Source organism: Pteropus alecto, unplaced genomic scaffold (genome assembly GCF_000325575.1).
Source record: "Pteropus alecto unplaced genomic scaffold, ASM32557v1 scaffold104, whole genome shotgun sequence".
Lineage (NCBI taxonomy): Eukaryota > Metazoa > Chordata > Mammalia > Chiroptera > Pteropodidae > Pteropus > Pteropus alecto.
Genome location: NW_006436664.1, coordinates 3,624,624 through 3,643,807, shown reverse-complemented (window position 1 = coordinate 3,643,807; position 19,184 = coordinate 3,624,624). Strand labels below are relative to the sequence as shown.

The window sequence follows — 19,184 nt, the reverse complement described above, 5'->3', positions numbered from 1 at the left end:
CTGTATTGTAAAGAGGAGTGTATAGACGCTGTTAGTTTCTAAGCATGTAATTTTAGATTTTGGGTTTTAAAATAAGAGAAATCATTAAAAGTGTTTAAACACCTAGATTAATGTTAGCAGTTTGGTGAACAGCCATCTGAACATCTCTTGTATATGCATGTGTTTAAACCATGTATGGCATTCTGTAGATGGATCTCTTTCACTTAAAGTCATGTGTGAACATTTGAGTGATTTCATTTCATATTGTTCACTAACTTAACCAAGTTGCAATGTAAGAAAATTCCTAGGTGTGGAATTATTTATTAAACTTAAACAAATTTTTTTTGATGTATATTGCTGGACTTCTTTCCAGAGAAGAAGTCCAACTTATACTTACCAACTTATACTCCTACCAATAATTTATGACATCATTCATTTCTTTTCACCTTTGTCAAACTATTAATTGTCAATCATCCTGATTTTCCTAATCTGATGAAGAAAAAATCTTTTTATTTATTTATTTTTGTTCATTTCTAGTAAAGTTGAGCACATTTTAAAATGTTTCTTGGTTATTTTTCTCCTTTTGAGAGTTACCAATTCATGTTCTATTGAGTTGTCATTCATCTTTTTCATATTGATTTATAAGTGATTTTTTTAAATTAAAGATTTTAATTATTTGTCATACTTTATAGACTTTTTATACTTTTTCTGTTTGCTTTTCAGTTTGTTTATGGTGTCTCATACTATAAAAGTTTTGATTTTTACGTAGTAAAAATTAGTGGTCATTTTCCTATGTCTTTCAGTTTTGGTGTCATTCTTATAAAGAGCTTTTCTACACTTTAAATGTATTCTCTCATATTTTCTTCTAATAATTTTAGGATTTTCTTTTAAAAAATTAAAGCTTTGATCCATTGGTAATTAATTTGATAAGAGAAATAAGCGTTATTGTTTTTTCAAGTGACTAGCCAATTGTAAATTATCATTTATTCAATAAATTCATTTTTTCCTCACTAGTTTGAAATGCCAACTTTGCATACCTTAAATTCCAACATGTTCCTGAGTCTATTTATGGACTTGTGTTCTATTTCATTGACTTGTTTAGGTAAAATTGCTGTGTATTTTGTCAATTCACCGTTAATGGAGTTGACAAAAATGCTGTCCTATAAAAATCGGTTGACTTTCACAAGTTAGGAACCCTTATACTCAGCTTCCTGATGGTAAGCAGTGCTCAGGCTATAGATCAGCAGACCTAGGCCTCAACTTGGCTTCAAATTACAAGGGAAATTCCTAGTCATGTTTTAAAAAAGTATGGACAGACTGTTAGTTCTATACGTTAAAACAATAGCAACTATAATAATAATTGGAAAATTGAAGATTGTGTCAGAGTTTGATATGTAAGTTCATTTATTATTTTGCTAAAAATAACAACATTTTAGCAAATATTCAAAAATATGCAAATAAGAAAAACAATTCACAAAATCTTACTATCTAGAGATATATACTATTACATTCTTAAATATGATTTCAGGCTTTTCTGTATGCAAATAAGTCATGTAGAACAAAACTGGGATAATGCTATGTACATAATGTTTTGTAACCAGTTTTTAAAAACTTATTATGTTGTAATTATCTTTCCATCTCAAGAAATACGAATGTGAATAGTTACTTAAATTGATCAGTAAATTCTTTTGTGTGTGTGTGCGTACCTATTATGTGGCAGTCATAGAGTTAGGCACTAGAGAAGCATCTGCAAACAAGAGAAACATAATCCCTGCCCTCAGAGAACTTGGAGACTGGCAGAGGAGAGAGGCAGTGAATTAATTATTGTGCAGATCTGCAGAGCGCTATGGAAACCAAGAAGAAGAGTTTCTTATTATCTTGGGACGTTTGAGGAAATGATAACTTAAATTGAAACTTGAAGAATGAATAAAAGATAGTTAGGAGGAAAGGAAAGGATATTTTTTAGGTTCCTACTACTCAAAGTATAGTCCATAGACTAGCAGCACCGTCACCTGGGAACTTGTTGGAAATGCAGACAATTCTTACACACATTGAAGTTTGAGAATTCTTGCTGTGGACAATTGGAACTCATCTCAGAACTGGAAAAAAGTCCAGTATTAGAGAACAGGAGGAACGGTGATGAAGTTGAGGCTGGAGAGGAGGCAAGAGTCCGATTACATAGGAATTTATAGATGCCCTGTATGTGTACTTTAGGGCATGTGCGTGACGGATTGGGGAAGGGATTCTTATTCTCAGTGTAGTGGGAAACCACTGACTGGGATTTTTTTTTGAGGAAGAATGACATAATTGAATTTGCTTTAAGATATCACAGTCCTCATTTTGACTTTCCAAAGGTATTTGGCACAGTTGCATTCACTCATCCTTACGACACTTTTATTCCTTGACCTTTGGGACCACATTCTCTCTTGGTTCTCTTCCTGTCCTCCTGGCTCTGCCTTCTCAAGGCTTCTTTGCTGGTGGCTCCTCATCTCATGACTTCAAAACACTGGAGTGCCCAGGGCTTATCCTGGGACCTCTTTCCTCCCCTCCCTACACTCTCAAGGTGATCCTTTATCTAGGACCGTGGCTTTAAATACCATCTATATGGTGATGACTATCATTTACTAAGATAAATGCATAAGGATGTTCATTGTCCTTATAATAACTAGAAACTGGAAACAACTTAGATGTTCATCAATGGAAAACTTTTTATGGTGCATCCAGTGATGGGATGCATTGCAATAACGATAAAGAACAAGGTAAAGCTTTGTGTGCTGAAAGGAGGTAGAACTAAATATATAAACTTGTATATGATTACATAAAACAATTTTGCATGAAAAGAAATTCAAGAAACTGTTAATTGTGGTCCTGTTTTCATTGTACATTGTCCACTAAATTCATAAAAAGTAAAACTGTACTTTGTCTTACTTTTTGCTTTTTTTATATGGTATATGTTTGCCCTTCATTTTATGTTTAATCTTTCTTAGTCTAGTCCCTTGTAGATTGCATAGACTTGAATATTTTTTAAGCCAATCAGAAATTTTTCTTATAATAGGTTGGATCACTCCATATTTATTCATTGTAATATCAGATGTATGTGGTATTATTCTTGCCATCTTTTTTGTATTCTCTCTCTTTTTCGCTTCTTTGCTATTTCTTGTAATCTATCATATCTGTCAACATTTGTTTATGTGTTTTTGGTTGTATCATTATCCGATATCCAATGTTTTAAGATAGAAATTTGAAGCCAGACTGTTTTTATTTGTATGTAACTTGTTTCTCTTCCACTCCTCCTTGATGCTTATAGGATTTAAAATTTGCCTTAAATTAAATAATTTCGCTACCTTATATTTGGAAGTGGATTGCTTTTTAATTAATATTACTTGGTACATGGAAAGCCCTTTTGATATGCAGATACAGCTTTTCGGTTTAGGACTTTTTTTTTTGTTTTATTTTGAGTGGTGTTTCCCTTTTATTTATTTGGTACATTTTTTCAGTAATAGCAACAAGCCACATATTGGATCTTCTTGATCTATTCTCTACATTTCTCATCTCTTTGCTCATGTTTACCTCTCCAACTTTTGTTCCATATCAGTGGTTTCATTTTCTGAGTTATAAAATTTTAAAAATTCCTTCTAATTACCATTTTAATACTTCTATTGCATTTTCTTATTTTTTCTTAATTCTACCAACCTCTTAAGAAAATCTGTCTTTTGTCTTATCTGAACTTTTGTTATTTGTTTCACGAAAGCATTTTAAAAATTTCCTTGATGAAACAAAGCAAACCTTTTCTAAAATATTTCTTAATTTCTACAATAAATCTTTTCAAAAGGATGTTTTTCACATGCTTTTTGAATGATATATTTCTTTTTTATGCTTTGCAGACTCTCTTCATAGAACTCATATTTGATTTTTCTGTGTACTCATCTTTGAGTGAAGTTAGGTCATTTCTGGCTGTCCAAAGTTAATATCAGATAGGTTTACCTGGCATTTCCTGACTGTTCATCTTGAAGACATTAGAATACTACTTTTAGATTTTCAGTAGAAGAACTAGAAGATACACATTTATATTACTAATTTAGTCATTCAGAATCCTGAACAGTGTCGGGAGTGGGATGAAATAGGATTTGAAAATTTTGCCTCTACAATTTTTCTCTGTGATTGTTCAAACTAGGGTAGTAGAGGCTGACCTTTTACTATTGGTTTTTATATAGAGTAAAGATTATTCTAGGCTTTTTTCTGTGTATGCACATATATATATACATACATCATAAAAATAACATTAAAGATGTTGTTTGGACAGTACGTCCTTTTGAGGGTTTTTATTTTAAAACTGAAAGACAGGCACTTGAGTAATTACTTTGACTTACTGTCTCTACTACTTATAGTTTACAGATCAAATATATAAAGTGTGCTTCCATTTGAAAGATTTTATCTGAACCTTCCAAATAGGGTAGTGATATTTGAATAGGAAAACAGAAAATTATCTTTTAGAGAATGCATTGAGGTACATTTATTATATAATTTAGTATTAACAACAACTCTATGAAATAGATAAATTCATTCTATTTCCTAAGCAAAGAAACTGTAGTTCAGAGATTAAGTGTCTAGTCCACGTATACAGAGCTGCTAAAATCTAGGACCCTGGTCTCGCTGATTCCAAATGTGGTTTCATGTTTTATGAACTTGTGAAGAAGCTCTTTTTTTTTTTCTTTATGCTTTATTCTGAATAGTTGTTCTCATCTTGTTTCCAAAACCAATCCTGGTATAAGCTAGGAAGAATCCAAGGAGCTCTAGTTGAATTATCTGAGATAAGCATATTTTACTTACCCTTGGTATTTCATATTTGATCCATTGTGACCAATTTTGGGAGCAGAGTTTCTGCTTCCAAAAGGGTGGGTGTTCTACCTTGTATTGCTTGTTCACTCTTAGGAACTGAAATCCTGTTTTCGAGTCCTAGGCCAGGACTGGAGCCCTGATAACTGTGGGAGACTTCCCTGATGTTGATTATTTAATTACTGAAAGCTTTCATAAAATACTGCCTGGTTTTGTATTCCCCATCACAGATTGCCTCCCCACTGGAATGTGACATTGTCCCATGCTAGATCTCTCTGATGCCATTTGTAATGCATCTGTAGTTTGTCGTACTGCCTTTGGAATATTGTGCTCTTTCTTATGCTCTACATTTTCTTCCAATGTGATTATCTGGAACTGACTTTCACCTACCAACTCCCATTCCCTTCACTGTCTGCCATTCCTCAATGGTCAGGTCTAATCCTTCCCTGCCTCCCCCTACCTTTACTTGGTCTTGTTCTTTGCTGCATAATCCAGACAATGACCCAAGATATTATGCCAAAAAACATGAGAGTTAATCTTTGTTTGAGGTCTAGCTAGTGATATGTGTCACAGAAGCACATATATCAGAGCCACAGATATCTTAGCCTTCTCCTAGTCTAACTTATCGATGAGAAAACTGAGAAAGAATTTTACATTACAAAGCACAGTTTTTGGCAGAGTTAGAACTATAATCAATAATAACCTCAATTAAACTTCTGTTTTATTAATTTTTAAAAAATAACCCCTACCTAAGGTTTAAAAATACAGATTGGGATGACAAAGAGTCATTTCGGTATGTGCTATTGATGTTTGATAAGATATTAGATTAGTGTATTTTTGTTTTTATATGGAAATGCCAAAAAAGAAATGATTTGGACATTAATCTGATTTCCTAACTGTCAATATGTGAAAGCTGGAATTTTTGTTTAAAGCAAAGCAATGTCATTCCACCAGATGTCACTGTTTGCATGTAGCAATGAATTTACAATGATTAAAAATAAATCCCCCTCCTTAATCATATTTTGTTAAAAAATTATATAGTTACACTCTTATTCTTCTTTAGATTTATTATTTTACTAAGACTATACTTCCTGAATTTTTAAAAAGTATTCAAAGTGTTCATCACCACTACCACAGATTTTAAAGACTATACTAAAGAAAATTATTTGTAGATTAGCTTCTTCAAGAAGGTGAACTCCTAAAAAGTCTTTTCTAGATCTAGCAATTTGCTTTTCAAATAGCATTCTTGGTAAGCTACTCTTTAATAAATTTTAGACTGTGACCCATAAATAGGATGTGAAATCAATTTAGTGGCTTACTTCAAGCACTTAAAAAATGGTGTCTAGACTAAAATACTCTATCGTATGTAAGTATTACTAGGCGAAACTTTTGTACATGAGCACTCTTAAAATATCCCTGTATACGTCTTCTTCGAATTACATAAATACCTTTCCCAAGTTTTGTACTCCAAGGAACAAGACAAATTCACTAAAGAATGGATATTGAAGATGTGAAGGAGGAATGTCTCTATTCGAGTCACACCAAGCAGGAGAAAGGGTTGCTGGAGGGAGAACCCTTCTCCATGCTCACAGGATGGAGTTCATAGTCACTTTTATGTAACTCATAGGATATGTGTGCAGAGATTATTAAGGAGTGCTCACAGCTTAAAAGAAATGTTTAAAAAAATTTTTTGACAGCAACTGACAACAAGAAATACCTTTTATATCTCTGGCCCCATGGGAGACTAGGAAGGAGGTTTAACTCACTCTAGAGGGGTGGGTGTGTTTCCTTCATTCAGTCCCCTCAAAGATAATAACAATAATGATTCAACTATTTACTGAACATGTACTACATGCAAACTTGCACATTTATTATTTCTGAGCATTAGACCCTGAAAGACCCAATCACTGTTACCATATATAGGTGAGGAAACTAAGACTTAGAAAGGAAAAGTGGCCTACCCCACATAGCACACCAAATGGCCAAACTAGGACTAAAATCCTGGTTTTTAACCTCATTCCAAAAGCTACTTCTTCCCAACATATCAGTAAGTTTTTAGGCTTCTCCTGAAGATAAAGACCACCTGGAGTGTTTGACAAGTATATCAAGTCACATGCAGTAACTCATACTCACTGAGGAGGAATCTGGGAAGCTAGAGATTTGACAAGCTCTCAGGATAGTCCTATGATCAGACTGTTTTAGGAGAGACTGTGGTATGTCAATGGTTCTCCAATTTCAGCATCAGAATCACCCATAGGGCTGGTTACCCACAGATGACTGGGCCCCACATCCAGAGATTATGATTTATCAGGTGTGATGGGGCTCAAGATTTTGCATTTCTAGCAAGTTCCTATGTGATCCTAATGATGCTAGTTTAGGGAACACACTTTGAGAACCACTGCAGTACATCATCAGTTTCCATGACAGGGTCTAGGACTGGCTTTCACTTTGAGACTTTTCTTGCTCAGCCAAAATTCAACAATACTTATTCACTACCTACTACATTTGCAGCCATGGGAGACAGAAAATGAATAAGAATCAATGTCCCCCCCGCCCCCGCACCCCTAAACCAAGCTATGATCTACTGTGCAAAAGATATGCAGAATAAAGTGTAGTATATTCTACAATAAAAGAGGAGATCAAATGTAGCAGGGAAGCTAGGGAAGCAAAATTGAAGTTTGGTTTCACAGAGGGGCATCGTAAAGGTGTCATGGAGGAGTTGAGATCTGAAAGGATTGTTTTCATAGCCACACGGTATTGTAATTTGGTTTGCCTGTCTTCTCTATTGCCCCTGTAGTAATCTTGGCACCTAGGGCCTCTTTTGCAGAATGAATGTAGATTGGGCCAGGTGTTAGGGGAAGGAAGTAGGATTGGCAAAGCAGATGGTGCCCAGATGGTGGAGGACCCTGAATGCCAGGTGCAGGGGTTTAATACTGTGTGTGTAGTCATTAAAGTATTTGGAAAGGGGGTGGCTGATGACGACTCTGGCAGGGGTATATAGCATGGATTAGAAGAGGGAGAGATTGGAGGTAAGGGACAGCAAAGATGATGTCATTAGACTCAGATGAGAGAAAATGCAACAGACAGGAGAGACACTGGAGGGAGACGGATCAAGACCAGTGATCGCTGTTGGGAGAGAGGGAGAGCCTGGCGTTAAAGAGATTTTCAGTCTGAACCACTGAACTGGCGGTGCTTTCCAAAGGGGAGAACTCTAGAAAGGATTGGTAATTCTCTCTGGAAATAAAGAAGGAAGCAGGGAAAATCTGGAGAAAAATTTCAAATTAAATGATTCATCTTTGTCATACAGGAATAGTTGCTAATCTTGGGTAGCCTTTCCCTAATGTTTCCCATTTATGTGTACCAGAGCTATGTACTCTGAAATGTCCAATAACTTCTTTTACTTTCTTTCCAACCAGAATTTCTACTTCTTTAGTGAACATTTGAAATGTGAAAAGAATAACATGTGAATAACTCTTAACCACTGTGTTTTTGGTTTAGGACCAGATGAAAATACACCAGCGTCCCACAGTAGCTTCTGAAGTCCCCTCTCTCCTCCCTGATTTTAGAAATACTTTACTTATCTTGATATATGCACTATCCTGGTTTATTCTTCTAGCCCCTAGACCTTTTTTCTTTCTTTTCTTTCTTTCTTTCTTTTGTTCTTTTCTTTTCTTTTCTTTTCTTCTTTCTTTCTTTTTTTCTCTTCCTTCCTTCCTTCCTTCCTTCCTTCCTTCCTTCCTTCCTTCCTTCTTTCCTTCCTTCCTTCCTTCCCTCCTTCTTTCTTTCTCTTTCTTTTTAATTTTTTTTCTAGATATATCAGTCAAGATTCAGTAGTAAAAAAAGCAAAAACAAAAACAAAAACAGAATTTTAGCTATTTTAAGCAAAAAGGGATTTAGTAATGGGAAGTCAATGCTTATAAAATAGATCAAAAGATTGGAAAAATGGACTCCAGGGCTTTCAGAGATGACTCACACGACATGCGCAGCTGGCTGCTGGGAGCTGCTCCTTCTGGCCAAGTCAGGAAGGTGGGAAGTCTAGAAGTCAACACCAACAACATATCACTTCAGCAGTGATTTAGGGATCGAGTGAACTCTGTCACAGCTTTTGACTCTGGAGCCACACTATGTCTGTTGATATGCTCACTGGCAAAACAAAAACAAAAACAAAAACAAAAACTCACAAAAGAAGAAACTGGAATAGTACTGCAGATCTCAGTGTTGCCATGACTGCTTGTCAACAAAAACATCAGAAGCGTCTGCCTTCCAAATTTTACATGAGTGCATCTGATTAGTGGATCTTAAATTATATCTAGGACACCGGTGGCAGGAGGGTTTTACCTCCTTGTCTTCCACAGTTCAGGAAAGCACATAAATAGGATGGATTGGGTGTTGAGTGGCAGTTTACTATATTCACCATGCTAGGAGTTTAAATTTATCTTCTCTTGGAAAGCAAATATTTGATTAGATGAGACAAAAAGTTTTTTTCCATGGCTCTACTTTGGCAACGGCCTATCTTTTCCAGCCTAGCTTTTGGTGGGCCTACTTTTTTGTTTTTTGTTTTTAAACAACTGGTACGATGGCATTTGAGGGTTTCAGTATATTATTAAGTAACTAAAGTCAGTTAGGTTTGTAAATGCTTAGTCTTCACATTTGATGGCTCATGAAGTGATTGTTCATATAATGGTTTATCAAAAAAATTCGAGGGAACACTGACTCTAAATACTTCCACATGAAATTGATATAGCTATAGTCTGTGTAAACCCACTTTGTACTTATTTTATATTTCTTTTATGGTAAGTGCTGCAACACAAAAATTAATGTATTTTCAAGCAGTCTGTTGTCAGTCATTAATGACACACTTTTCCTTCAAATTTTGATTTAGGGCATCTCTTTGGCTTAATTAAGGCTTTTCTTGGTACGTTTTGTACCTCATAATTATCTTAACGTATATGCAGTTTGTTGCATAGAAGGAAAGAGCTGATGCCATAACAATTTTCTCTTCATCCTGGCAAGATATGAATCAAAAAGACTTTAATGTGAGGAGGGAGTTCTGCTTAGGCCAACACTTTGCCTCAGTCTAAGAAATTAAAGCAGTTTTTAGGAACTCGGAGATGGGGAGCAGGTTAACGATCAGAAGGTAGAGAACTTTTTGCCTCTTTTGCAATCAGTACATTTGGTTCTAAGTGTATTTAGAACCAAACCAAAATTATGTTTTAATTATCTCCCATTTTGGATTATATGACTTCTGCACAAGCTCTGAAATGAGAGCAAACATCTCTTGCTTTATGACTTAAAAAACAAATTTATTGTTTTTATCACACTGTAGAATACTGCAAGGAATTCCTGCTATAGATGACAAGCAAGCATATGTTCCAACACCAGAGATACCACCTGAATTGGCACAAGGAACTAGACAGCATGCTCAGGAACCATATCTACAACTCCTGGGAGAGGAAGTAAGAACTTTTGTTAATATTAGTTTTCCCTACTTCATAGGTTCTCAAACTTTTAAATTTCAAGGCCTTTTTTTATACTCTTAAAATTTATTGAGGACCTCAATAATTATTTATGTGGGTCATATCTATTGACATTTATAATGAAAATTAAAACTGAGAAAATGCTAAATGTTTATTTATTTATTAAAAAGAACAGTAATACAGTTGTATATATTAATATAAATAGTGTATTTTTATGAAAAATATTATATTTTTAAACAAAAGATTTGATGAGAAAACTAGGATTTTACTTGTTTTGCAAATCTCTTTAATGTCTGGCTTAATAGAAGGTGGCTGGATTCTCATGTTTGCTTCTGCATTCAATTTTGTGGTAGGTTGTTTTAGTTGAAAAATTTTGGTCTTGCACAGATATATAGATGGAAAACAAAATATTATTTTAATAATTTTTAACATAATTGAGGATGTTCTCCACAATTATGCCAAATAATATGCCCAAGCTTAATGAGTGGTGGCTCATTAAGTTAGTTGCGAGACTTCCATTTCTGGGGAAGATGGGGCATAAGTACTTTTACGTTTTCCTATTCTTCCTGCTAAGTACAACTAAAAATACTGGATGTTCCAAACATAAAAGACTCCGAAAGGTGGAGAGAATGAAGCGCACTACTTAGGAACTTTGGGACTGAAGAAATGACTTGGTGGTGAGTTAGTTTCTTGGGTTTTCTTTTTTTGCATCATATATCTTAGACTTGGAGCCGCAAAAGTTGGTCATCTAGAAACTAAAACAGGTCAAGAAAAAAAAGCTCCAATAGAAGACTGCTCTCTCTCTAGCTAAAGAGTCGGGAAAGATTCAGCCTAAAAAGACAGAAAGTTTTTAGACAATAATCACTCCATTTCAGCCAAACACCACAGAAATAACTGTAGCCCTACCTTCACCTTCACCAGCAAAGGCTTAGTCGGAAATCTAGATTTTACTCTTGTCAGGATATAACAAGGCACTGTAAACACCCTTGCCAGAGTGGTTTCAAAGAAGACTGAGTATTGAGCTAGGACTTTCACCTTAACAGAATAGTAATGAGGTTTCCCCTCTGTGTTGTCAGTTAAGACCACATGGGGATCCTGGACGTCCATCCCCACCTAGTAGTAATGAGTCACTCCTTTCCTTCCCCACTGTGCTGGTATCAGAGGAGCCCTAGCAGAATGTCAACTAAAGCAGAAGGTTTAAATAAGATCCAGAGCCTCAATTATAACCCAAACTATCCGAATTTCAATAGAAAATCACTAGTTATTCCAAGAACTAGGAAAATCTTAAACTGAATGTGAAAAGACAGTTAATAGATGCCAATACTGAGATAACAGACATGTTAGAATTATCAGACAAAAATTTTATAGCCACCATCATTAAAATGCTTCGATAAGCAATTATGAACTCACTTGAAACAAATTTAAAGAAATAGACTAAACGCAATTCCTATCACAATTCCAGTTGCATTTTTCATAGAAATAGAACAAACAGCCCTAAATTTGATTTGTACGAAACCATAAAAGAATCCCAAATGGCCAAAACAATCTTGAGAAAGAAAAACAATGCCATAGGCATCATGCTACCTTATTTCAAAATATATTACAAATCTTCAGTAATCAAAACAGTATGGTATTGGCCTTAAAAAACACACATAGATCAATGGAACAGAATAAAGAGCCCAGAAATAAACCCACACATATATGGTCAATTAACTTATGACAAAGCAGCCAAGAATAACAGGGAAAGGACAGTCCCTTCAATAAATGGTGTTGGGAAAACTGGGAAGCCACTTGCAAAAGAATGAAACTCGACCACTATCTTACACCACACACAAAAGTTAACTCAAAATGGAGTAAAAACTTGAGTGTAAGACTAGAATCTATAAAGTTCCTAGAGGAAACACAGATGGTAATCTTCTTATTATCAGTCTTGACAGTGATTTTTGGATTAGACACCAAAAGCAAAGGCAACAAAAGCGAAAATATACAAGTAGGATTACATCAAACTGAAGAGCTTCTGCAGAGCAAAGAAAACCATCAACAAAAGGAGAAGGCGACCTACTGAATGGGAGAAAATATTTTCAAACTGTATATGTCTGATAAGGGGCTAATATCCAAAATACATAAAGAACTCATACAACTCAATATCAAAAAAACCCAAACAATCCAATTAAAATATGGGCAGGAGATCTGAACAGACTTTTTTCCAAAGAAGACATACGGATGGCCAATAGGTCTATGAAAAGATGCTCAACATCACTAATCATCAAGGAAATGCAAATCAAAACCACAATGAGCTATCACCTCACATCTGTTAGAATGGCTATTATCAAAAAGCAAACAAATAACAAGTCTTGGCGAGGATGTAAAGAAAAGGGAACCCTGTGCACTCTTAGTGAGAATGTAAATTGATGCAGCCACTATGGAAAATGATTTGAAGTTTCTTTAAAAAATTAAAAGTAGAACTATCATAGGATCCAGAAATTCTACTTCTGGGTATTTATCTGAAGAAAATGAAAACACTAACTTGAAAAGATGTCTGCATTCCCACGTTTATTTCAGCATTATTTACAATAGCCAAGATATGGAAATAACCTAAGTGTCCATTGACGAATGGATAAAAAATTGTGGTATGTATGTATGTATGTATGTATGTACATGCATGCGTGTATATACTTATGCATGCATGCACATAATTCAGCCATAAAAAAGAATGAAATTTTGTCATTTGCAATGACATGGATGTACCTGGAGGATATTATACTAAGTGAAATGTCAGAGACATCTAAGTACCATATGATCTCGTTTATATGTGGAATCTAAACAAACAAATAAAAAAACAAACAAAAACCAAGCTCATGGATACAAAGAACAGATTGGTGGTTGCTAGAGACAGAGAGTGGGTGATGGGTGAGATGGGTGAAGGGAGTCAAAAGATGTAAACTTCTAGTTATAAAATAAATAAGTCATGGGGATGTAATATACTGCATGATGACTATGGTTAATAATACTGTATTGCATATTTGAAAGTTGCTAAGAGAATGGATCTTAAAATTTCTCATCACAAGAAAAAATTCTGTAACTATGTATGGTGAAGGATGTTAACTAGACTTATCGTCATGGTGTTTCATAATATATACAAATATTGAATTGTTAGTTGTATACTTAAAAGTAGTATAATGTTATATGTCAATAATACCTCAATTAAAAAATAAGCAGAAAAGAAATAGAAAGTCTTAATAAAGAAATTGAAATATAGGAAGAATCACTAAAATTTTAGAATTAAAAATTACAATAATTGAAATAAAAAGCTCAATGGATAGGCTCGAAAATAGAATAGAGGAGGCAGGAAAGGATCAGTGAACATGAAAATAGAACAATAGAATTTATCCAGTCTGAACAACAAAGAGGAGTAGACTGAAAAAAAATTAGCAACTACTCAGGGACTTGTAGGAATTTAATAAGAGATCTAGTATTTGTGTTACCAGTCTTGGAAGGAGAAAAAAAAGAAAGGGGGGTGACCGAAAATATATAGGAAGAAATAATGGCTAAAAACTTCCCCAATTTTGCAAAAAACGTAAGCATATTCAGGAAGCTAAGCAAATCCTAAGCAAGAAAAATAAAGGAAACTGTACCAAGCCACATACTATTCAAACTTCTAAGAATAATGACAAAGGAAAAAACCTTGAGAGCAGCAAGAGAGGAACAGTATGTTACATAGGATAAAAACAACTTGAGTGACAGTGGATTTGTCATCAGAAGCCATGGAGGCCAGAAGCAGAATGTTCAGTGGCAGGATATTTTTCAAGTGCTGAAAGAAAAGAACTGCAAGCCCAGAGTTTGTATCTCAAAAAATATCCCAGGAATGAAGATATTTTCAGATGAAAGGAAAATAAGAGAATTTGTTGCCAGCAGACTTACCTTTAAAGGACGACTAGAGAAAGTTCTCTAAACAGGAAGAAAATAGTTAAAAGAAATCTTGGAATATCTACAAGAAACAAAAATGTGTAAAGCAAAAATATGGGTAAATGCAATAGAGCTTCCTTTTCCTTTTGAGTTTTATGAATTATGTTTGTCAGTTAAAGCAAAAATTTTTATATTTTTAAATATATGTAGAGGAAATGTTTAATACAATTATATTATAAATGGAGAAGTGTAAAGAGAACTGAAGGGAGATAAGTGTTTTGTATATCACTTGAATTGGTAAAATGATGACATCAGTAGATCTTGATAAGTTATATTTCTATAATGTAATAGCTAGAGCAAAACTAAAAAGTTATATAAAGAGATACACACACACACACACACACACACACATACAAAAAGAAAACCATAGATAAATAAAAGTAGAATTCTAGAAAATGTCCAAGTAACAGGGAGGTAGGCAAAAGAAAATAGAGAAACCAAAGAAATCAGAGAGAACAAACAGGAAACAAAAAATGAAATGGTAAACTAAATCTCTAACTTAAATGTAAATTGTCTAAATGCACCAATTAAGTGACAGAGATTGCAGTGTGGATTAAAAACCATGACCCAACTATATAGTATCTATAAGAAACTGACTTCAAATGTAATGTTATAGAGAGGATGAAAGTAAAAGGGTAAAAATAATTTATAATGCAAACATTAATCAAAGAAAAGCATAAGTGACTATATTAATATCAGATAATGTAGACTTCCAAGCAAATAAAGTTATCAGAGACAAAGAGGGGGAATTATATTACCATAAAAGTATCAACCCACCAGGAAGACAGCAAAATATGTGAAGCAAAAAAAATGAAACAAAGAATAGGCAATTCCACAATTATAGTTGGAGACTTCCACACCCCTCTCTAAAGAACTGATGGAACATTCAGATAGAAAACAGCAAGAATACAGAACTCAACAACTCCATCAACCAATAAGATCTAATTGAAATTTACAGAACACTACACCCAACAAGAGCAGAATACACATTCTTTTTAAGTTCCCACAGAACATATAGCAGGATAAAGCAAATCTACAATACAATCAAACTAGAGATCACCAGCAAAGATAACAGAAAAATCTCAAAATGATTGTTCATTTTGATAGTTCAGTTGAACTGAACTAAAATGAAAATATAAGATGTCAAAATTTGTGGAACACAGCTGGAGCAGTTTTGAGAGGGAAGTTTATAGCACTAAATGCTTACAATAGAAAAGAGAATGTATGATTTAGTAACAGAATCTCTCACCTCAACAATCAAGAAAAAGAAGAGCAAAATAAACCCAAAACAAGCAAAGGGAAGGGATAATGAGTAGAAATAATAAAACCGAAAACAGAAAAATAAAGGAGAAAATCAATGAAACTAAAAGCTAGTTCTTTGAAAAGATTAATAAAATTGATCTCTAGCAAGACTGACAAGGACAAAAAGAGAAAAGACAAAGTTACCAATATTAAAAATGAAACAGGAGCTATTATTACAGACCCTGCAGACATCAAAAGAATAATAAGGGAATACAATGAACAACTCTACACGTATAAATTTGACAACTTAAATGAAATGCAACAATTCCTAAAAAACACAAACTACCACAACTCACTCAATATAAAATAGATAACTATTAAGGAAATTAAATTCTTTATTTTAAAAAACTCCCCTCTCTTCTGGAAAACAGTTTGACAGGTTTTTATTTTTTTTAACCGAACATGCAACTACTACTCAGCAATACAAAGGAATGAACTATTGATACATACAACTATTGGATGAATCTTCAGAGACATGTTGAAAAAAGTCAATTCTAAAAAATTACATACTGTATAATTTCATTATATAACATTCTTGCAAAGACAAAATTGTAGAAATGGAGAACAGATTAGTAGTTTTGAGGGCTTCAGGATAGGGGCGGGGATGAGTGTTCTATAAAAGGACAACATGAGGAATCCTTATGGTGATGAAGATGTTCTGTGTCTTGATTGTATTGATGTCAATATTTTGTTTGTGATATTGTACTGTAGTTTTGCAAGATGTTACCTTTGAGATAAACTGGATAAAGGATAGATGGAATCTCTCTGTATTGTTTCTTAAATCTACATGTGAATCTATAATATCTCAAAATAAAAAGTTTAGCAAAAAATTGCAGTCTTTGAACCAAAAAAAAAAGAGAAAAGAGAAATTAAACTAGGTTAAAAAGAAAATATTAAATGATAATTTATAAATAAAAGAGAATATGTTAAATGATAATTTGTATAGCTAAAAATGTTTGTTGCAATTGAAATCTGAAACCACACCAATGACTTTTTCAAACCTCAATACATTAAAATCTATAGTATTATTTTGTACTTTGAATGAATTCTTTACCACTCATGATTTTGTAACTTTATGTGTTAGTTATTTGGTAAATATCATGCATAAAGTTATGTAGATCTTTGAATGTTGACACAATTTACTATACGTGTAAAAATATCTTATTTTTAAAATTTTTAGAAAAATCTTTTAGCGTTGAGAACCTGGCAGACTCATGGTGAGGGACACAAAATTCCAAAATTCTAATTCTAATGAAAGCTTAAATTTTTTCATCAGCACAAATACTCTCACTTATTTTATTTGAAATAACAGGTTTACTTTGTTCATTTTCAAGAAAACCTTGCCACATACCCAAGTCTGAATAACCACAGTTTGATGTTTGCCTTCTCAAATAAAAATGGTGGCTAGTTTAGTTCACAACTCTAAACAATAGCATACCTGCTTTTCCTTAAAACTGCCATCCTACTTCACTATGGCTACAGAAACACTCTATGTGTACTTTTCATCTAGTCACACTGGATATTAAAAAGATGTGTACTTAAAAAAATTGAGATTTAATTAAATTAACATTTTTTCTCCTGCTTCCTGGTGGGTATTTTTAAGGTGCTGCTGCCTTGATTCATGCTAAGGTGCCATCACTTTTACTCATTATAGTTTTTTACACCATCAGTGCAAATTTTAACACAGTTTTGCTTCTTAGTGTTATTAAAGAAATAGTTTCGTGTGTGGGAAGGCCTTGAAAGGACCCTTAGGCAGGTCTTGAGGGTCTCCAGAGTTTCAGACCACAGTTTGAAAATTGTTGTTTGTCCCTATGTTCCATTTGTATGATGTTTAACTTACCCCTGAAACTAATTTGCATGTCTCTCTCCCTTAGTAAACAGAATCTCTCACCTTGAGTCCTCAGTATGAACATGAGCTATTGTACTGGATTGGAAACTACACAGTAACTAATCATAGGGGCTGTGCAGGTGCTGTTATACTAAATTAACTTAGGTTGCTTTATAGGTAGTAATTCAGTTTGCCGTGCATCTCTACCCTCCTATCAAGTTCTAGCAGCCACGACCACTGATGTACCAACCATTTTCCTAGGTCTCTTCTTAAGAAGGATGAACATTGCTGAGGAAACCAATTTACTGTAATAAATGTTTCTTCACTAGTTTAATCTGATAAATTCTCTCCTGAAGGTGCATCCGTGCTTTTTCTTGAGTAAAACTACTGTTGTTTAGTGATAGCTTTGCCTCTCTTCCTAATTTGAGGCTTGTATCTCACTTACTTCTAGAGATATAATTTTATTCTGGATGCTTAAGCTGCCGGAAATCTCTCTACTACACGGAAGAAATTACTGTATTATATGTGTTGTTATTTGAATACCTGGAATTTTCTTAATTTCTAGGTAGTCTTTGGAAGAAGAGTTGTCAGTTGACTTTGGAAGAGTTTTTCATCTTTTAGCAAGGACTTCCTGGCTTTGGGTCTGTACAGCAAAAGGTGATGCAGTGTGTCCAGCCAAACAGAGGACGAGTGAAACAGAAACTTAATTTTGAATTCCTATGTTGGACAAATTAACATGGCAACTTCAAAAATTGCTTTCTCTAAATATTCTGTCAATAGATGGGAAATGTAATCACATGTATGGAATAGTTGAAGTATATTTGACTAGAAATAAAAGTAATCTAGACTCAGTGTCACCTTATATTGTGATTCTTTACCCTATTTCAGTCTTCGTATGTTACTCTAGAAAGTGTATAACACCCATACCCTAGGAGATGTCACTGTTAAAATTTTATAATTAATACCAAAATAAGCTTGCAAGTCGATGCTTTAAAATCATTTGAGCTCATTTTTCTGGTGAAAGAAATCTTTTTTGAAGAATGTGCATAGTCCACTTAAATATTATTAAAAGTCAATGAAAATATGAAAAACAACATAATTACCCATGGTACCATGGACTCAAACAGCTATTATTTTAAAAATCTTATATTTTCCTTAAGATTTTGTCATGAATGCCTGATTAATTTATCACCTCTAACTATTTTTAAAAATCATTTTTTCTTTTATCATTTGCTTTATTATTACAGGCATAACTCATTTTATTGTACTTCACAGATATTGCATTGTTTTATTTTACAAATTGAAGGTTTGTGGCAACCCTGTGTTGAGCAAGTCTGTTGGTGCCATTTTTCCAACAACATTGTGTTCACTTTGTGTCTCTGTGTCACATTTTTTATGGTGATCTATGATCAGTGATCTTTGATGTTACTATTGTAATTATTTCGGCGTGCCACGAACTGCACCCATATAAGACAGTGAAGTTAATTGATAAATGTGGTGTGTTCTGACTGATCGTTTCCCATCTCTCCCCCAATCCTCAGGCCTCCCTATTCCTGAAACACAATAATATTGAAATTAGGTGAATTAATAACCCTACAATGGTGTCTAAGTGTTCAAGTGATAAGAAGAGTCAATCAATGTGGCAAATTTCACTGTTATCTTATTTTAAGAAATTGCCACAGCCACCCCAACCTTCAGTAACCAGCACCCAGATTAGTCAGCAGCCATTACCATCGAGGCAAGACTCTCCTCTAGCAAAAGGATCATGACTTACTGATGGCTTAGGTGACAGTTAG

At 34.1% G+C, this 19,184-nt stretch overlaps 1 protein-coding gene across 1 annotated transcript in view; it reads left to right on the top strand.

Moving 5' to 3' along the window:
* Positions 1-19,184, top strand: part of TTC6 (tetratricopeptide repeat domain 6) — a 169,902-nt gene that overhangs the window by 67,180 nt on the left and 83,538 nt on the right. Inside the window, exon 6 of the mRNA XM_025047939.1 lies at positions 10,142-10,271. Coding sequence (XP_024903707.1) covers positions 10,142-10,271 — 130 coding nt within the window. The remainder of the gene's footprint in view (positions 1-10,141; positions 10,272-19,184) is intronic.